The 19,643-nt window shown below is 34.5% G+C and overlaps 1 protein-coding gene and 1 non-coding gene across 4 annotated transcripts in view; both read left to right on the plus strand.

Moving 5' to 3' along the window:
* Epc1 (enhancer of polycomb homolog 1) overlaps positions 1-15,423 on the plus strand; it is an 89,060-nt gene extending 73,637 nt beyond the window's left edge. For 2 of the 3 annotated variants that reach the window (XM_071599902.1, XM_027928477.3), the window contains exons 7-15: positions 783-956; positions 1,045-1,134; positions 1,215-1,363; positions 2,366-2,718; positions 10,447-10,565; positions 10,646-10,714; positions 11,525-11,666; positions 11,773-12,136; positions 14,026-15,423. In XM_071599902.1, coding sequence (XP_071456003.1) covers positions 783-956; positions 1,045-1,134; positions 1,215-1,363; positions 2,366-2,718; positions 10,447-10,565; positions 10,646-10,714; positions 11,525-11,666; positions 11,773-12,136; positions 14,026-14,098 — 1,533 coding nt within the window. In that variant the 3' untranslated portion in view covers positions 14,099-15,423. The remainder of the gene's footprint in view (positions 1-782; positions 957-1,044; positions 1,135-1,214; positions 1,364-2,365; positions 2,719-10,446; positions 10,566-10,645; positions 10,715-11,524; positions 11,667-11,772; positions 12,137-14,025) is intronic. The other variant, XM_027928478.2, reaches the window with a different exon arrangement.
* Positions 15,424-17,684: 2,261 nt separating this feature from the next.
* LOC114087221 (U6 spliceosomal RNA) lies at positions 17,685-17,791 on the plus strand. Its single transcript, XR_003581759.1, has one exon. It is a non-coding gene; the product is annotated as a U6 spliceosomal RNA (small nuclear RNA).
* Positions 17,792-19,643: the final 1,852 nt, after the last annotated feature.

The following is a 19,643-nucleotide window of genomic DNA, read 5'->3' on the forward strand; positions in this document are numbered from 1 at the left end:
GAATGAATATGAATTCTTAATATGTTTACATACCATAATTTTTGCCATGACCTTTTTCTTCTTAACAAATATGTTTGCCTCTAATTCATCCTTACCTGTTGCCTACATGTCAAATTCATACTTATCCTAACTTTTGCCATCATCTAACATACATATTTCTAACACGCACTGTGTTCTGTCAACTTAGTCTTGCCTCTGTTTTATCCTGGTGTTTCCCTTATTTAATGATTTTTATATCTGTGTCTTCTGGCACTGCTCAAAATCTAACACTCCAGAAAGACTTGTTATTGTTCAGGTAGCAAGTCCTTACTATTTATGTTTATTACTCTTCAACATTATAATTTTATTTACTACCTTCTTGACAGTTATCTGTAGTTTGCTTTGTGTTTGGGTAAAGTTATTTTTATTATTATTTTTCCTATATTGATTTGTTATTGTTTGAGACTAAGGCCTACATATCACCCCCACTCTTCAGAATTTTCACAGAAAATAAACAGAAATTATGGGAGCCAGTGGCAAATACTGGAGAACATCTGTTCTATCTTTATACTTTCTTTAAAACAAAATGATTTATAGAACTATGTTAGATTGTACAATATACTCAATGCTTTCACAGAGATCAACTTCTTTACAACGTAAGATGACCAGACATAAAAGTCTTACCTTATGAATATGAACACCTTCATCATAGCAATAAGCTTCTTTTTTTTTTAATTTCAAAAAAACTGAAATTTTGTAAAACATGGTTTCTAGTATATAATTAATTCACATCTTTGTTGCAGCAAGATAAAACTGATCTTATCCGACCGAAACGGAAATACGAAAAGAAGCCCAAAGTCTTACCGTCGTCTGCTGCTGCTACTCCTCAACAGACGAGTCCTGCACTGCCAGTCTTTAATGCTAAAGATTTAAATCAGTATGACTTTCCCAGCTCAGATGAAGAACCTCTCTCCCAGGTAAAAATATGAGAATGTCTCTATTAACATAGGAGAGGAATGTAGAAAGTCACATGCTTAACCTGTTTCATTTATTTTGTATTTAAAGGTTTTGTCTGGCTCTTCGGAAGCTGAGGAAGAGAATGATCCTGATGGTCCTTTTGCTTTCCGTAGGAAAGCAGGCTGTCAGTACTATGCTGTAAGTTTCAGACCTTATTTGTAAATAACATTCTATTTGCATTTAACTGATGAAATAAAATAATTTGGACTTTCTTTTAGCCTCACTTAGACCAAACTGGCAACTGGCCTTGGACTAGTCCTAAGGATGGAGGATTAGGGGATGTGCGATACAGATACTGCTTGACTACTCTCACCGTACCCCAAAGGTGTATTGGATTTGCACGAAGACGGGTTGGGCGCGGTGGAAGGTAAGGTATTTCAGCATCCCGGTATAGAATATTTTAGACAGTAAAGTAATCAAATTCAGAGTTTAAAGTAAGACAGTCCTTCTAAACAGCTTACCAGTTACTATTTGCTGTTCTTAACTGATTTGTTGACTGAAATATTTTTGTCTCTGCTATTCGTTTCATATACAACCATAGCTTACATAATGTATAACTATTAATGAATCCCAAATGAATTTCCTTTTCTTCCCAAGGTGGAATACCTCAGTTAAATTATCAAGGGATAGAATTCTAAGAAAAGGCAATGGATGAATGTAAATAAATCCTTATTGCACATACTGTATTAAGCTAAACAAGACTATAAAAAAATGTTGGGTTCTGGGAGAAGGGACTCAAATAGGCCCAAAACTGTCATGTTAACTAAAATAATGGTTTGTCTAACTTTTTAACTAAAAGAATCCATATGTGACCCAATCTTTACATCCCAGTTTGTCAGGATTTAATTTTTCTTCCTACATAGTCTAAAGACCTTTGTGAGTTGTTGGGGAAGGAAAGGAATTGCAGAGTCGCTGAAAACAAAGATAAATAAAATTTTTGGTTGACAACCAATTGAAAAATAGAACCTGTATCAAAAATTGAGATTTTTGAGCCTGACGTGGCTATAAACTCAGCGACTCTAGAGGTTGACGCAGGTAGCTTTAGCAACCTAATGAGGCCCTAAGCAACTTAGCAAGATCCTATCTCAAAATAAAAAATTTATAAAAGGTGGCGGGGGTATAGCTAAGGATGTGACTCAGTAGTTAAGCTCCTCTGGTTTAGTCCACAGTGCCTCCCACCTAAAAAAAAAAAAGAAAAAAATGAGATTTTGGCCTAAAAGAGCCAAAAACTGAAATAATCAACTTTATCTTATGATTTTAAATACTTAGTACGCTTTTATTCCATTTTTTTAAGTTGAGATCGAAAAATCTTTTATATAATCTCTGAATTGTGATTTTAAGTAAACATTACATGTCTTATTTTTAATAGGGTCTTACTGGACAGAGCTCATTCAGAATATGACAGTATGTTTCGCCATCTGGATTTGGAAATGCTTTCCTCACCACAACATTCTCCAGTCAATCAGTTTGCCAATACCTCAGAAACAAATACCTCGGACAAATCTTTCTCTAAAGACCTCAGTCAGATACTAGTCAATATCAAATCATGTAGATGGCGGCATTTTAGGCCTCGGACACCATCCCTACATGACAGTGACAATGATGAACTCTCCAGTAGAAAATTATATAGGAGTATAAATCGAACAGGAACAGCACAACCTGGGACCCAGACATGCAGTACCTCCACGCAAAGTAAAAGTAGCAGTGGTTCAGCACACTTTGGTATGTTTATTTGTGATGTACGTTTCTATAGACATAAAGTGTTGGGCTTGTCCAATTTGGGGGGGTATATGGTCTGTTGTAATAAGTACTTTTTTGAATCCTGTTCAGTCATACTATTGCTGTAGTCTCTAGGTGTGTGTCTTCATTTACCCACACATACAAAGGTGATTTGTTACTACTGAATGTGTGATATTTGTTCCTGAATGAAGTCTGTGAACCACAACATTCATCAGTCATTTTCAGTTAATATGAAAAGAAAATGGAGCCTACTTGTTAACTGTTTTATGCTTGAATACTTCTAGTCTTTTATTTTAGTCTGCTTAAATGTAATGATGAATAGACAATAGGTATGTATAACTTTCATGCTGACACAATAATAATTTAGAAAACTATGAGAAACAAACTACATTTTCAGAAAAAAAAATTAAGCTAAAGAGTTATTTTAGTATTTAAAATTTTTTTCCCATAATATTGACTTTATTATTATGCCTATATTGTGAAATGTACGTAAAATAAATGCTCTCTACTTAAAATATTCCTTTAATCTTAGCTTTCTATTTTATTATTATTTTTTTAACTATTTTTATAGTTGTAGATGGACAGCATGCCTTTATTTTACTTGTTTACTTTTATGCGGTGCTGAGGATTAAACCCAGTGCCTCACATGTTTGAGGCAAGCACTCTGCCACTGAGCTACAGCCCCAGCCTCTATTATTATTTTTTAAAATATAGTTTAGTTGTAGGTGTCAATGAACCTTGTTAGCCAAGCACTCTACCACTGAGCTACATCCGAGCCCTTAGCTTTCTATTTACAGATTATAGAAATACACTGTTAAAAGCATGTCACTAGAACTTTTTAAGGAATTTAAATACAGATTTTTGAAAGTATTAAAAAGGTCTTTATTCCCTAATCATCTGTTAAGGTTACACTTTATAAATATGAACATTTGCTCTTACTCTTGAAGTCCTCAAGAAAATGTTCCAAAAACTAATTTACTTCGGTTACAAAAAAGTACTTTCATGAAATGGGAGTCTTTCAGCTCATGAGAAAAATTATCACATTTCAGAAATCAACTAGAAAATAAACAGCTTTTCTGAGGCCTAACTTTATTTATAATTCCATTAATTTTAGTGTCTTTATCACAAAAAGCCAGGTTTTCTCTGCTGTATAGGCTTAAAAACAAAATGAAAAACTTCCAATATGAAGACTTACATACATTGTGAGTATGGAGATTTTAAAAGTCTAAACTTATAATAGTTTCTGATAATTAACCTTTTTGAGCTGTATAAAATCCTTTGAGACTTCTCAAATAACTGTTTCATCAATCCACATCTACTTTTCTCCCTAAAATAGAGAAATGAACTTATATATTCTAAAGAGAGAAATGAACTTATATATTCTAAAGATTTTATTATGATCCTTTTCATGTGGTTATTTTGGGTTCTACTTACATAGGCATATGAATGTCAGTTGTAAAACTTACTTGACATTTAAAATGTGAACATTACCAAAATGAGCTGAAAAAATTTTTTAGTAACCTCATAGTTGTTGTTCTTAATCAGTTCTTTTCCCCTAGATATCTATTTTGTTTATTGAAAGATGGAGGTATCTTTTCCTGTTGGTACTTCTTTTCAATTTTCTCTTAAATTTTGCCAGATTTTTCTATATAGAATAGATGTCTACAGACTACTATAGGTTAACAATATTTATTCTTTCATATTTGTGAATATCCCAGAGACCTAAAGCTTTTCTTTTTTACACTCTAAATTACAATTAAGTTGTATCTAATGTGTATTTGAGATAAGTGAATTCCAACTATTGGCCCCTGGAGAAAAGAACTAAAATTTAGCAGTTTACATGTTATACCTACCTATAAAGCATTTCTGCTGAATGGGTTCTCCAGAGTGAGCCTAGAATGGGAGAAGAGAATCTATTTGCTGTTTTCTTACAGTGTTCCAATTTGCTACTTTATTCATAGATTAAAAATCTCTCCTCTTTTATATCATTGTAATTTTAAAAAAGAATGTTTTTCATACAGCATGGTCCCCAGACAGAAACCACATTTCTTCATCTGGGACTTAAAGAAACCCACAAAACCCTGATTTGATCTGATGCTAGAGAAAACACTGTGTTTAGTTTATTGAAAGAGAAGTTTGACATACTCCAAAGGAATTTTCAAGGCTTAATTTTGACTGTACTGACTTACCCATCATATCATATATGAATACCTTAATATACTTCCCTGTTGCTTAAGCCAAATATGTGGATTATAATTTTAGTCATGTTTTGATTATCCAGTTATAAATATTAAGATTTATACTTATGTGATGACACTAGTGATGCCTTCTGGTCCGACTCCCTTTTAATCATGTTTGAGGTCTTCTTTACTCTCATTTAAAAATTTTTTTTTGGAGCAGGGGGTAGTTGCATATGGACAGAATGCCTTTATTTTTATCTGTTTATTTTTATGTGGTGCTAAGGATCAAACCCAGTGCCTCACACATGCTAGGCAAGCGCTTTGCTACTGAGCTACAGCCCCAGCCCATCTCATTTTTAAATAGAAAATTCTAATTTATCCAGTTATAAATATTAAGATTTATACTTATGTGATGACACTAGTGATGCCTTCTGGTCTTCTAGTGAAGTGCATAAATTTTAACACACCAACTTTTATAACCTCTATTTCAGTTGCTCAGAATCTGTTTTGCTTTCTTCCCAGTCTTGGCCATTTTGCAGTTATGTAAGCAAAAAGATATCCTGATGACTCAGGTGTTAGGTAGCCTTCTAATTCAGGTGTTATTGAGTACTTGGTCCTCTGCATATTATGTAGCAGAATAGCACAGTGTTGAGGAAGTTAGAAAGACTTGAATGTATATTTAGAATTTCTGGGACTAGGTTTTCGTATTTAAATTGCTTTTTTTAAAAATTATTTAATATGTTATTTGGAAAGTTTCCAGGTACAGTTATCTATTTTTTTTTTAAATATACACCTTTGAAAATTTAGTGTTTTTTCAGTGACTCAGTATTCATTTCTGTGTGTTTGAGTTTGGGAGATATCAAATAAAAACATTAATTTATTTCATACGTAGAGGGAATTCTTACATACTCCTAATATAATTCAGAAAAACTGAAAAGAGAAGATGACATTTAAACCAGAATGATCACGTTCAGGATTTTAATTCCTAATTTCCAATAAAATTTCAGCAGCACTGTAAATAATTTTTCTAAGCTCACATATCTATACTACAGATCTGATTTGTTTTCATAAGTGAAGAGAAGATCTATGACTAGAATCTTATTTTAAATCTCAGTAGGTATAACTTAACCACATTAGTGTATAACAGATATTTAATCTTACTATGGAAAAGGAACTGTAGATTTGAGCACTAAATATTTTAATCACTATATTTTGTAACTCTGCAGGACCTTAATTGTTATACCAGTGTTTCAAAATTACGTATTTTTCACAGTAGAAAATAGATATAGTGCACAGCATAATGAGCAGAGTGAAGCAGAGCATGTAGTACAATGCACTAGTAGTTTTTCCACAGTTGTAAAGCAACATTAAAGAAATGTCACACTAAGAGCAATATTTCCTACAAATAATTTTCATGTTCAGGTCAACCACAATCAAATGTGTTCTAGTCTATTCATAGTTTGCCACCAAATGAATGACAACAAACTTTGGGTTTCAAATTGGATTTCTAAAGGGCTGAAAAGGGCTCATGAACCTTATCAATTCAAGCTCATTAATTATGGAATCTTACTTTAGTAAACTACCTGGATTCATTTCATTTTGTATTTATTTCTTTTGAAGTTACCTTTTTCTTATATTGAAAGAATTTTCTGCCTGTGTACTGCTCAAAGAAATTTCTAATTCAGCAGTATCTTTTAAAATAGGTTTTGGGGGTTTTGTTTGTCTCTAACAAAATATACCTTTTGATAATCTAGACTCCGTCTTCCCTAACTGAATTTTGAAATTGTTTACTTCTTTCTTTTTTTAATTTTTTAAATATTTGTTTTAGTTGTAGGTGGACACAATAACCTTTATTTCATTTTTATGTGGTGCTGAGGATGAAATCCAGTGCCTCACGTGTGCTAATCAAGAGCTCTACTACTGAGCCACAACCCCAGCTCCTGAAATTGTTTGTTTCTTTCTAAGCACCTGTCACCCTTCCCACCTAACCCCTTTAGAGCATTTTAGTAGAGTTGCTCCAGTTATAGGAGTATGACTACTAAGCAACAGGTGCTGCTGGGCCACATCATGGTTTTGTAAAGTCGGGTGATTTCACACAAATTCCTTCCCAGAAAATTGGTTAGTTAGGAGGCTACAAAAAAAGGGGGGGGGGGCTTCTATCTTTTGAATTTCTAATAAGGGAAAAATTCATCTTTCTAAATCAAATTATTTTAGGTTGAGTGATTTTGGTTAGAAAGTTTGTCCATATAGTGAACCAAAAGTTGTCTCCTTAAATTTAAACCTACAGGTTTGTGTTTTACCTGTGGAAGCATCTGAGTGAGTATGCTTACTCTCCAACATCATATTGCCCTTCGAATACGAAAGTCTTGGCATGCTTCCTTCCCTAGTCCTAATCCCCAGCTTTTAATTGTAGCCTGCACATGACTGTTCTCTCCTATATAGAGTCTTGTCAGGTGCTCTACATGTGATGATTTTTAAATTACTTGACTCATACTGTTGGTACATAAAAGTTTATTTCTTGAAAATGATATTAAACCTAAAGCAAAATTGTTGTCTATTTGTTTTTAAATTAAAACACTTGATTGATTTGATGGGGATTTTTTGTTTTTCTCTTCCCCTACTGAATATCTGTTTGATTGCAGAAATTTCTTGATCTCTAATATGAGATTATATGAGGAAATACTAAGAGTTTCTCCTGATCTCAGTCTTTTGTTTGTTTCTTTGTTTGATACTGTGAAAGTGTTCTATTTCTAGATTTGGTCTTATGTCCGTAATAACCCTGTTTGTGTGAATTATATATTTGACCTCCACACCAATATCTGGAGGCAAGTGTGCAACAAAATTTTCTACTTCAGTGAGACTTAGGGCAGTATGGTCATTTTTGCTTTTCACTTAGCATTTAATTAGATGGGGGCGGGTTGGTACCAGGGATTGAACTCAGGAGCACTCAAACACTGAGCCATATCCTTAGCCCTATTTTGTATTTTATTTAGAGACAGAGTCTCACTGCGTTGCCTAGCATCTTGCTTTTGCTAAGGCTGGCTTTGAACTCTCGTTCCTCCTGCCTTAGCTTCCCAAGCTGCTGGGATTACAAGTGTGCGCCACCATGCACAGAACAATTAGATTTTTGAATTATAACAACTGAGCACTTATTGATTTTCTGTAGCCATAATAATATAAAACCCAGTTCAGATCATATTTGCCCAAATTTACTATTTTACCATTGTCCAAGTTTTTCTACTCATTCATATATCCTTCTTTTGGCTTGGAATTTTATTTTTCAGGAAAAAAAAAAAGTAAAATCTTAGTATTTCATATAGCTGGAAAGAACCTAATAATCTCCTAATATAATCTCTTTCACATTTAAATGAAGATACTGAGTCACAAAACAAATACCTTGCTCAAAAATACTCAGCCAATTATGGTGGAGCTAGGGGCTACAAATACCTAGGTATCTTGGCCCCTAAACCATTATTTTTTATTACCTTCCCTACCAGCCTCTGTGTTGCTGTTTCTTTTAGACCATTTAGCAAAAACATTAGTCAAAATTTTATAACTAGACTCTGTAAACAGTATAACAGTATCTAAGAAATAGACTAACAGTGATCTAAAATGTTGTGTAATTTGTGATTTAATTGTTGCTTGCATTTTTATTTCTAAACCCATATTAGGAGGAAGTTAACAGTTGTTTAAAAAATGAAATTCATCAAATTCTCAAGACTCATTAAAATGTTAATTTAAATAGAACAAAAATGTTTGGAATATTCTGTATTGATTTCCAAGTAATTATCACTAAATTTTTAATTAAAACACATTTTCAAGAATTTCAAGAATACTTTCTTTCATGTAAATGAAAGTTTATATGAAGGTTTTCAGTGAATACTAAATTACTGTTTTTCTAGATAAGTAATGACTTGATCTTCCAGAAATGTTTCAAAGCATAAGGATAAATACTATATAAATTACGAACATTCTTTCAGGGCAGCATTAACGTGTGTAAAGTCTCTTCAAGTTTTGACCCTGTTATATGGAAATGGTTGGTCATGTTGATGAAAGTTACTTTTCTACCAGTATTCATCTAACATCAATAAATCTTATGTAGATTTCAGGTCTGTAGATTACAGTATAATAGGAAAGGAATTAATGAAAGGACAAATTTGTAACACAGACACAAAATAAGAAAACCAACAGTAGACTTTTTAGAACAAGAAATTACTTTTTTGCTCTTGTAGAACAAGAATTTAGTTCAGCTCATGTACAAAAGCCTGGTTAGACATGAATAACTTTTGAGTCTTCCTTGAATTCTATTTCATGATTTTCTGATCCATTCAAAATATTATGGAATTTGTTACCTAAACATTTTCTAGTTGTATCAGACAGAAACAATATCCTGGGGTATAGCCAGAGATTCTTTGAGTTATAAGTAAAAACTATAAAACTTGATGAAGTGATATTCTAACTAAATTATTAGCAGTTAAACAACAAAGTAGGTGAAATATTTTGTAAACATCAAACTTTAGATTGAGGAAATTTGCATGATTTATAGATTCCCTCGTACCAGGGATGCATGATAACCTCTTTTTGTTTTGTTTACTCAGACATGACAGGCTTCTTAAAGAAGCCTTTAAAGTTAGGTATATTGTGATTGTATGTGCTTTTTTTTTCTTTTTTTAATTGGCAAAAATTTAAAAAAGAAAAAGGTTTCCTTTTTAAAAACTGCACACACTTTTTGGGGGGGTAATAAATGAACATTTTTTTGTTTGTTTTTTTTAGAACTGAGCTCTCCATAGACAAACATAAGTAGCATAACACAGTGTCTTTCCTCAGACATCATTCTGTACAGTAAATCAACATAAACAACTCCGTTCTTATTGACTGGATTTTTTCCAGGTGGGTTAATTGGGTGGGGAAAATTAATTAACCTTAACATTGGAACCTCTTTTCTTCCTGTTAAACTTAAAAGAATGGGTTCTTTAAAAAAAAAAAGGAAATAAACCAAAACCTTACCTTTCATATAGAGGAAATCTTTGTAATGACTAAAATTAGAAAATATGTAGAAGTTAGTATTTATACACAAAACTATTAGGGATCATCTGAAAGCATTGGAAGGTAATGTGGATAAAATAGAAACCAAATAGTAATTAGATTTCTTTTCAATTTCAGTGCAAAGTTGAATTCCAAATCTATGGATTAAAAAAGCTGATATGACTTTTCTACACTGTCTAACACAAGCGTCACAGCTTTACAAAAATAATGGCGTTGAAACTTGGGAAGTGAGCAGTTCTCTTTCCTATGTTTATATCAGGAAGCTTAACTTTCTTTTTCTTTAAATAAAAGCCATTCTCATAAAATGTGGTAGCAAAAATGCTGAAATTTCCATTTGGAAGTGATCTTTAACAGGATCATGAGCCTTTATCAAATGCTTTAATTTTGCACAAAAACTTTTTTAACATTGGATTTATTTTAGTATTATAAGATGTATATAATATCTTGTACATTTTTGTAAAGTGTGTCCTCATTTTATGTTCAGCATTTACAGCCGAACAATACCAGCAACACCAACAGCAACTGGCACTAATGCAGAAACAGCAGCTTGCACAAATTCAGCAACAGCAAGCAAATAGTAATTCCTCCACCAACACTTCACAGGTGAGGGATTTGTCTGTCTTATGATTATCCCTCATTGTTTCCCACCAGAGTTCATCTCTAATTACCAACTGTTGTCATAGAACCTTGCATCTAACCAGCAGAAAAGTGGCTTTCGCCTGAATATACAGGGTTTAGAAAGAACATTTCAGGTGAGTATGGAAGCTATTGCCTCTGCTCCCTATTTAAAAAAGTAAAAAAGCATAGTTAAATGAAATGGAGAACAATGTCTACGAGTCTGACCTGTAGTCTATTAATGTGCCTCTTTGATATGTAACCCTACCCAGTTCATTTTCTTAGGCCTTTTAATTATTAAGACTTTAAATGTTATACCAAAATGACTTCTTTTACTCTTGAAAGAGATCACTCTGTGAAGCCTAAAGCATGATAAATATTTGCCATTTAGACACATTTAATGCTAAAAGGCCAAGATTTCAATCTCTTTAAGAATCTTTCAGGAAACTTTATTGTTAAAAATTCAACAAGCCTCTCAATTTTTAGGTTAAATAATGATGTCATCATTTCCTACCTCCATTTCTTAGGGGGTAGTTATCTTATAATCCCAAAGGTGCCTTTGGTTGTGTGTGGGAGTGTGTATTAGCTGAAAAGATGTTTACATATTCATTCATTCATTATGTGTATTTGCAAATCACTGAAATGTTGTAGTGGCATATTTCTTGTCCAGCATTTTGGGTTGGAGTTTGGAAGTTTGCTATTCCCACATTATAAAAAGGCCTTTTTGGTAATTGACTTGTACATATGTATTATTGCATAAAATCAAAATTCATAACCCTTTAGTTAGACAAACTTTTCATTCCTTGAATGTATGACTATCAAAAGAGAAATTTAGTGGTTTGCCATTTTTGTTTAGAATCAAATGGATTTTGGTATACCTTTGTAGCTTTAATATTAATTTGAGACTAAGTTATACTGATTAGATTTCTTTTGCATTTTCTTTCTAGGGTTTTGTTTCTAAGACTTTGGATTCTGCTAGTGCTCAATTTGCTGCTTCTGCTTTGATGACATCAGAACAACTGATGGGATTCAAGATGAAGGATGATGTGGTGCTTGGAATTGGGGTGAATGGTGTCCTTCCAGCCTCAGGTAAGGATAAAGACATTTAAAAGTTGGCTTTGTTTATATTTGTAACATTTGTAATACAAGCCACAAGTTGCATAATGTTTAGACACTTCTTTCTTTTTCTCTCCAGGAGTATACAAGGGCTTACACCTCAGTAGTACTACACCAACAGCACTTGTACATACAAGTTCATCAGCAGCAGGTTCAACTTTGTTACAGCCTTCAAATATTACACAGACTTCAGGTTCCCACAGTGCACTGAGTCATCAAGTAACTGCTGCCAATTCTGCAACAACTCAGGTTCTGATTGGGAACAAGATTCGATTAACTGTACCTTCATCAGTTGCCCCTGTAAACGCTATTGCCCCCATAAATGCACGACATATACCTAGGACTTTAAGTGCTGTTCCATCATCTGCCTTAAAGCTGGCTGCCGCAGCAAACTGTCAAGTTTCTAAGGTCCCATCTTCATCCTCTGTAGATTCAGTTCCAAGGTGAGCAATTGTTTTAAGCCTAAAATTTTTACCTGTTTCTCTGTTTGTTCTTTGCCTTTTATATGTTATAAATGTATAGACGGGGGCTGGGGATATAGCTCCTTGCCTCTCATGCACAAGGCCCTGAGTTCAATCCGCAGCACCACAAAAAAAGGGAAAAAAAAAAGTATAGATGAAGCAGGGCCTAGTGGTATACTCCTATAATCCCAACTAACTGGGAGACTGGGGAAGGAGGATCACAAGTTCAAGACCAGCCTCAGCAACTTAAAGAGCATCTGTCTCAAAATAAAAAATTAAAAGGGCTGGGGGGTAGCTCAGTGGTAAAGTGACCCTGGGTTCAGTCACTAGTAACCCCCCCCACCCCCACCCCCAAAAATATAGATGATAATTGATTCAGGGACTAAGCAGATGAGTGTTGTAATTCAATATTAATGAAGAAATTGAACTGAATGGTATAGTGAATATTGCATATATGATTTGAATACCCCTTTCTTAGGATGACAATAGCTTATAATGCTCTCACTTTTCTTTATCCTTTTGATGTTCTCTTTAAAATGTTCCTCATATTTATGATTTATTTCCATAGCTTCTTGTGTAAATAGTTAGAATCAACAGAACCTACCACCACTAGAATACTAAACTGCTCTTAATGATGATTTAGAGAATATACTCCAGATCAGTTCTTAATCAAGCTATTATTTCCTGTGCTCATTTATTTTCTTGAGTTTCAATATTTGAGGATTTTTGCTTAAGTCTTTGTTTTAAATATTAATGGTAATTAAAATCTTATTGTTTATAAGGTTACTAGAGGAGAAACAAAAGAGACAAGAGTTTTTGGTTAGTTAAAAATAAGCTTTAAAGTTTGAAAAGTTAATGTACGAAAAATTGTCTACAGGTATCTTAAAGCATTCTGTGCTTATTAGGCATACAGATGATGGATATAATTTCAATACTAAGAGAAATCGTTTCACTCCAGGGGAGTTCTGGGAATGTCCTTCAAAGTATGATACTATATCAGGAAAGAAGAAAAAGCATTTCAGTTAGGTGGAATGGGAAATGAAAATACTAAGTTAGGAAAGTGTTTAGTGGTTAATAAGTAAACTCTCCCAGAGGTTTCGGAATGTTAGTGGTTGATGTTGGAATGGCAGGGAAAGGCTAGACTGTGGAGCATCTTGAATGCCAGGTGGACATTTGACTTCCTAGAACAAAGTTTTGTAGCAACACGTTATAGTCTTTAGTTTATAAACTCATGTATATCTGTTCTAAATTAAAACAGTAGTCATTGCCTGTTGAATACCAATTCATTTTTACTGGGTCTAGTCAAAGCTAACCAATCAGTCAAGTATAGTTCACACACACACACACACACACACACGTATGTATGTATGTATGGAGCTTTTTATATCCCTATCCCTTTGTTTAAAGGTAGGAAACAGATCTGGCAGATACTCGGCCATTGTAAAATTAGAAAACTAGTGTTCTGATTATTACTAGCTCAGTAGCTGTCCTGCTTAACAGCATGTATTAGGATGTTGACTTAAAGTCCTAACATGATAGTCATGTTTACTCCTACTTATAAAAGTTTTCATATAAGAGGAAAGTGAAACTATAGTCACCTAAACTTGGGAATTCTTTGTGTTATTAACATCTAGATTACTTGGGTGCTATGACAGTTTTATTGGTGATATAGTTGACCGTGGGATTTAAAGTTGACATCAGCCTGATTTCTGACTGCATATTCTTGATAATAAACTAAAATGATTCATATTCCTTTCTCTGCTATCTTATCCCAATAATCATTTCTTCTTGTTATTAAAAATAAACTTTTTATTGGGAAGATAATCTTTATCAGTAGCAAATAAGTAATTGGTTGAACTTTATTTCAACAGGGAAAATCATGAATCAGAAAAGCCAGCATTGAACAACATAGCAGACAACACAGTGGCAATGGAGGTGACGTAGCTTCCTCAGGAGTGGAACTGTAGCCTGGGGACTTGATTAGGTGCTATGCATCAGTAGCATTTTGAATGCAAGGGATGATGGAATGCAGCACATGCGTTTCTGTGGCAGCTGTGGGGACTTAACAGCAATGCTCATCTCTCATGCTTCAATTTTTCTTTTCTTACTGTTAATAGGAAAAAAAATCAACATCTGTAAATTAAGAATACAGCAATTATCTGTACAGTACTGCATATTTGTAATACCCTTGTATATATGTTACTTGAATACAGAAATGTTCATTTGTGATGCTTTGCACTTGGGGGTGGGGGGTGGGGGGGAAATAAATTGCAACAAAGAGTGTGAGATGTGAGATTGTATAGAGATGAAGTGTCATCACATCATGTGCATGGTGCGGAACCTGCTGTTTTATCTATTTATTGTGCCGTGTTTACAGTTTTTTGTACACTGTACCTTCATTGGTTCCTGTGCTGTAGTAAATGTGTTAGGTAGCTGTGGACTCCTTGGTATTTTGTAAATGGTATAACATAACTTGGTTCCCCTCTGGGTCCTTGAGTTTTCTGTGTATCATGTGAAAAAAATGGTGACATACATACAGAATTTTACAAAAAAAAAGAAAAAAAGAAAAAAAAAAGGCATCAGTTTTTTTAAAAATGGGGAATGTACTGTTAAATGGGGATCTTCCTGGTCTACTATCATTAGGACAAGTAACAAGCTAAAAATGAAGTCTCTTGAATCTTCCCATCCCCACTTGGCCCACAGAGCTGTGGGTGGTTTCTGGTACTTAAAGCACTAATGTTATGTTGCTGCTCTACAAACAGCCCAGTAGTCCCATTTCCTTCCACACCAAAAAGTGTTAAATCAAGTATGCAAATGGAGTCCTTACAACTGGAGTTTATGTTGTCTTGCCCTTTTTTTTAGCACAAAAAAAAAAAAATGTACTTTTTTATTGTCGAATTGTTTAAAAGACTTCATTCTTTACTTGTTCTTACAAAAAGGATATAAGGGAGAAGAATGCAGTAATTGCTGTACGTGTATCATCATTCCAGTTTCTAAAAACAGCCAGCCAGCTTTTTTCCTTTTAAGATTCTCCAGAAGGCTGCAAGGCCAGAACCACAAATATCGGGTGCCTTCCTTTGGAAATTTTTGACCTCTCTTCTGTGAAGAGATTGGTACTTAACAGACTACTACTAGTGCTTTGTCAGTACCGAAGTCTGAATGCCCAGTCCAATGGCATACATTATCCTTAAGGTTTTTAATCCCACCTGGAAAAATTGTGATAGAATTCTCACAAAATAAACCCAGGGCATTACATGTTGACAAACTAATGTGTAGTGGTCTTTTGCTTTTATTTTCAACCTGAGAACTTTTGTGTGACTTTGATTATAATCATTCAGTAGTTTGGGGGGTGTGTGGAAGTGGGGAGTGATAACTTCAAATCCACTCTTTTCAAAAATTATTTATTGAATGACTACTATGCCTAGGACTGTTGTAGGTTCAGTAAAAAGTGAAAAGAGAAAAAATCCCTGCCTTTGTGGAGCTTATAATTTAATTGGAGAACAGAAATTAATACAATGTAAGATGTATTATACTAAGTATTATCAAGTCCCCAGTAAAGCAAGGAAGAAAAAGAGCAGTGCTACATGAGCTAGAGGTTGCAGTCTTTCATACAGTGATCAAGAAAGAGCTCACAAGTGCTCTTGACCACAGACATGAAGATAAGGAAAAATGTTCCAGGCAGAGAGAAAAAAAAAGTACAAAGATCCAGAGGTAGGAGTGTGCCTTATATGCTAAAAGAACAGCAGTAGAGTCTCCATTAGATATCCAGATGCGTCTAGTAAGTAGTAGTACATGAAAGTATGGAGTTTGGAAGAAACGTTTACCTGGAGATAAAAATCTGAGAGTCATATTCACAGTTGAAGTTTATGGCCATGAATTTGGGTGAGATCACCCAAGAGAGGAGAATCAACTCTGAATTATAGCTGTCAATGATGGAGTGTTATAGAGTCGTTTTTACGTTTAAAAGAATCCCTGGCCAGAAAGGCATGGATTTCCAACATGGGTAACTAATTTTGCTTGTACTGCTCTACATTTTTAAAGAGAAAATATTAAAAGTTGCCATTCAGGCCTAGTAGCTAGTCAGTATGACAAAATATAAAGTGTAAACTGCTGGTTTTAATGTACTTAATAATAATTGAGATTAGGAGTAAATTTCTGAAGTGTGACACCCCACAGAGAGAATGAGGCTTGGATTCCCAGAGTGTATAGTGTTCCTGCTGTCCACAGGCAAGTTTACAAATAGATAAGGAACAAGAAAATGGTCCTCATTGGGATTGAGTGACAGGCAAGTGACAATAAGCATCCATGTATCTCCTACTCTAATTTGACTACACCAACTCAGATGCAGAGAAAATACAAATGAATATCATGTATATTTCAAAATAAGGAAATTTCCTCTATTTTTTCCATATATTTTGTTGCTATATACTTGACTACCAGTGTTATAACAGTCTGCAGTAAAGGGTTTAATACAAAAGAGCAATTTCAACACAAAAACCTTAGGGAAAGTAGGAAATAGATCATCAGGAAAACCTGATGCCTTGTTGAAACTACCATTTAGCATTTTTAATGTAACAAACCCTATACATAATCATCTCATTTAATCCTCATAGTAACCCACTTATCACCATATTACAGTTGAGACTCACACAAGGTCATATAGTGATTGACAGTCCAGGGTTTGAACTCATAACTGCTAGACTCCAAAGGCACTGCAGTTTTTCTACCATTACTTTGTGGATAGACAAATTGAACATAGCTTCCTTAGTAACCTTCTGTCTCATTGTGTTCATAACAAAATGGATACTAATTCCTTTACCCTGGCATTGTTATGTTTCTGTCCATTTCATGAGCAGAAACTCAAAATCCTCCCCAAGGAGGGTTTTTTTATACCTTTTATTTATACCTTTTACCTAGGTATAAATTTCATTTTTCCAAAAAGACTATTACATAAGCTTCTGAACTACAAATTTTTTACATGAGTGATGTGTAACATGTTAGTAATGCTTAGAAGAGCAGATCTACTTATATATCTATCATTCTGTTTAAGAATTCTTTCAACAAAAGGGTTCTGCTATTTTTTTAAGTTTGAAAACAACAGCAATAGAGAGTGAACAGATATGGCATATTGATCCAACAAATGTATTTAACTGTGCCCAGGCAGTGTTGCAGATATTGTGAACACAGTCGTGATCAAAATCCCTGCCTCCATGTAGCTTGCATATCTAGTAGGATATGTACTGAATGATAGGCTAGGCAAAACTAACATTAGATGAAATATCTAACTGAACCATCTCACTTGGGATTTTGAAAATAAATGTAACACTTGTTCAGCCTTGGAAATTATTTATGAAATGTATATTGAAAGAACTAGATGACAGTTCCAGTATATTTTGAACAAATAGTTGCAAAAGCTAAAAAAAATTAAATTTCTCAGAGGCTAATATGAAATGGTACATTTTTAAAAGAATCCAGTCTTAGAGAATGATCTGCCCTACCTTTGTAGTTTAAAAACCAAGGGGCAGGGGTAGTGCTTGCTTCGGCAGCATATGTACTGAAATTGGAACGATACAGAGAAGATTAGCATGGCCCTTGCGCAAGAATGACACGCAAATTTGTAAAGCGTTCCAATGAATGAGGATGCTAACTTATAATGACAATGGGCGGGGAGAAGCATGGAAGGAATGGAGGAAATTTAGATATGGCAAAGGGAAGGGAGGGAGCATGGGGGTAGGAAAGATGGTGGAATGAATGAGACATTATTACCCTAAGTACATGTATGAAGATGCGAATGGTGTGGAAATACTTTGTGTACAGAGACTTGAAAAATTGTGCCCTCTATGTGTAATATGAAATGAATTGCATTCTCTAAATAAAATACAAAATAGAACTGGGGATGTAGCTCAGTGGTTGAGTGCCCCTGAGTTCAATCCCTGGTACCAAAACAACCACCAACAACAACAAAAAACCACCAGGGGGCTCTTATTTAGGATCATTGATATTAGAGAACATTGATGTTTACGGAAGGCTTTATTTCTGACCACATATATTATTAGTTTCTGAGAGTCTTAAAACTACAGAAATATATTTTCTCACAGTTCTGGAAGCCAGAAGTCCGGAGTCAATGTCACTAAATTGAAACAAAGTTGTTCCTCCCCTTTGGAGCTTCTAGGGGCAATTTGTTCCTTGCCTTTTCAGTTCCTGGTGGCTGCATGGTTATCCTTGTATATGAATGCATCTCTCAATCTCTGTCTTCACATTGCCTTCTCTGCATCTCAAAATTCCCTCTGCCTTTTCTCCTATGAAATATTGGATTGCATCCAGGACCCACCTGGAAAATCCCCTCTACTTTACTGCAGCCCTACTATCAGCTAAAGTTTATTGAAAACTTATTAATGCCAGTTCTGTCCACAGTTCTTTACATTATTTCCTATAACTCTCACAATCAAGGCTGTTGTGTATCATTGAATAGGTTATTCTACTGTGATCTATGTGGTCCCATGTAAATGATGCTCTTCTCTATAATTCACAAATGAAAAATCAGACTTAGAGAATCAAGTCCATGGAAATATCTGATGAAATATACGTTTGTTGGATCAATGTACTATTTGTCTATTCATTCCCCTATTTTTGTTGTTATTTTCAAAATATTTTTAAATGTAGAACCCCTTTTTGAAAGATTCATATACAGAACATCAGTATATTGAGTAGATAAAAGCAGATCTGCTCTACTAGGCATTAGTAAAGAGTATTACTTTCTCATCCGAACCAACTAAAAAACTGAATAATATGAAGGGAGGAAAACAAAACAATTTGTGTTAGCTTTTTGTCACTGTAAGCAAAAGATTAACAAGAACAATTTAAAGGAGGAAAAGTTTGTTTTGGCTCCCAGTTCTTGGTCATTGGACTCCATACTTTGGGCCCAAGAAAAGGCAGAAAGAACCTAGGAGGAAACCTGTTCAGTTCATGAGAACCAGGAAGCAAAGAGCAAGTGTGCAAGGAGCCCAGAAAACTGTGATCCCCAAGGATACACCCCCCAGTGACCTCCTTCCTCCACCCTACCTACCTACAGTTACCACCCATTCATCCATTCAAATTATCAACCAATCAAATGGATCAAACCACTGATTAGTTATAGTTCCCACAATCTGATTATTTTACCTCTGCACATTCCTGCATTGTGTCACAGGAGCTTTCAGGGGACACCTTATATCTAACATTGCTAGGTTTTGAATGTGGCCCCTCCAAAATTCAGCTGTTAACAAAGTGATAGCATAACTGTATGATCTTTCACAGGTTATTAGGCCATGAAGGATTGCTCCTCCCATGAGAATGTGGCTACTTTGTTCTGCCCTTCTACCATGTGAGGACATAGCATTCCTCTCAGCTAGAGGACGCAGCCCTCACTAGACAACTAAACCTGCCAGCATCTTAATCTTGACTTGCCAGTCTCCAGAACTGTGAAAAATAGATTTCTGTTCTTACATAA

This window comes from Marmota flaviventris, chromosome 12, assembly GCF_047511675.1.
Source record: "Marmota flaviventris isolate mMarFla1 chromosome 12, mMarFla1.hap1, whole genome shotgun sequence".
In the NCBI taxonomy this organism is placed as follows: domain Eukaryota; kingdom Metazoa; phylum Chordata; class Mammalia; order Rodentia; family Sciuridae; genus Marmota; species Marmota flaviventris.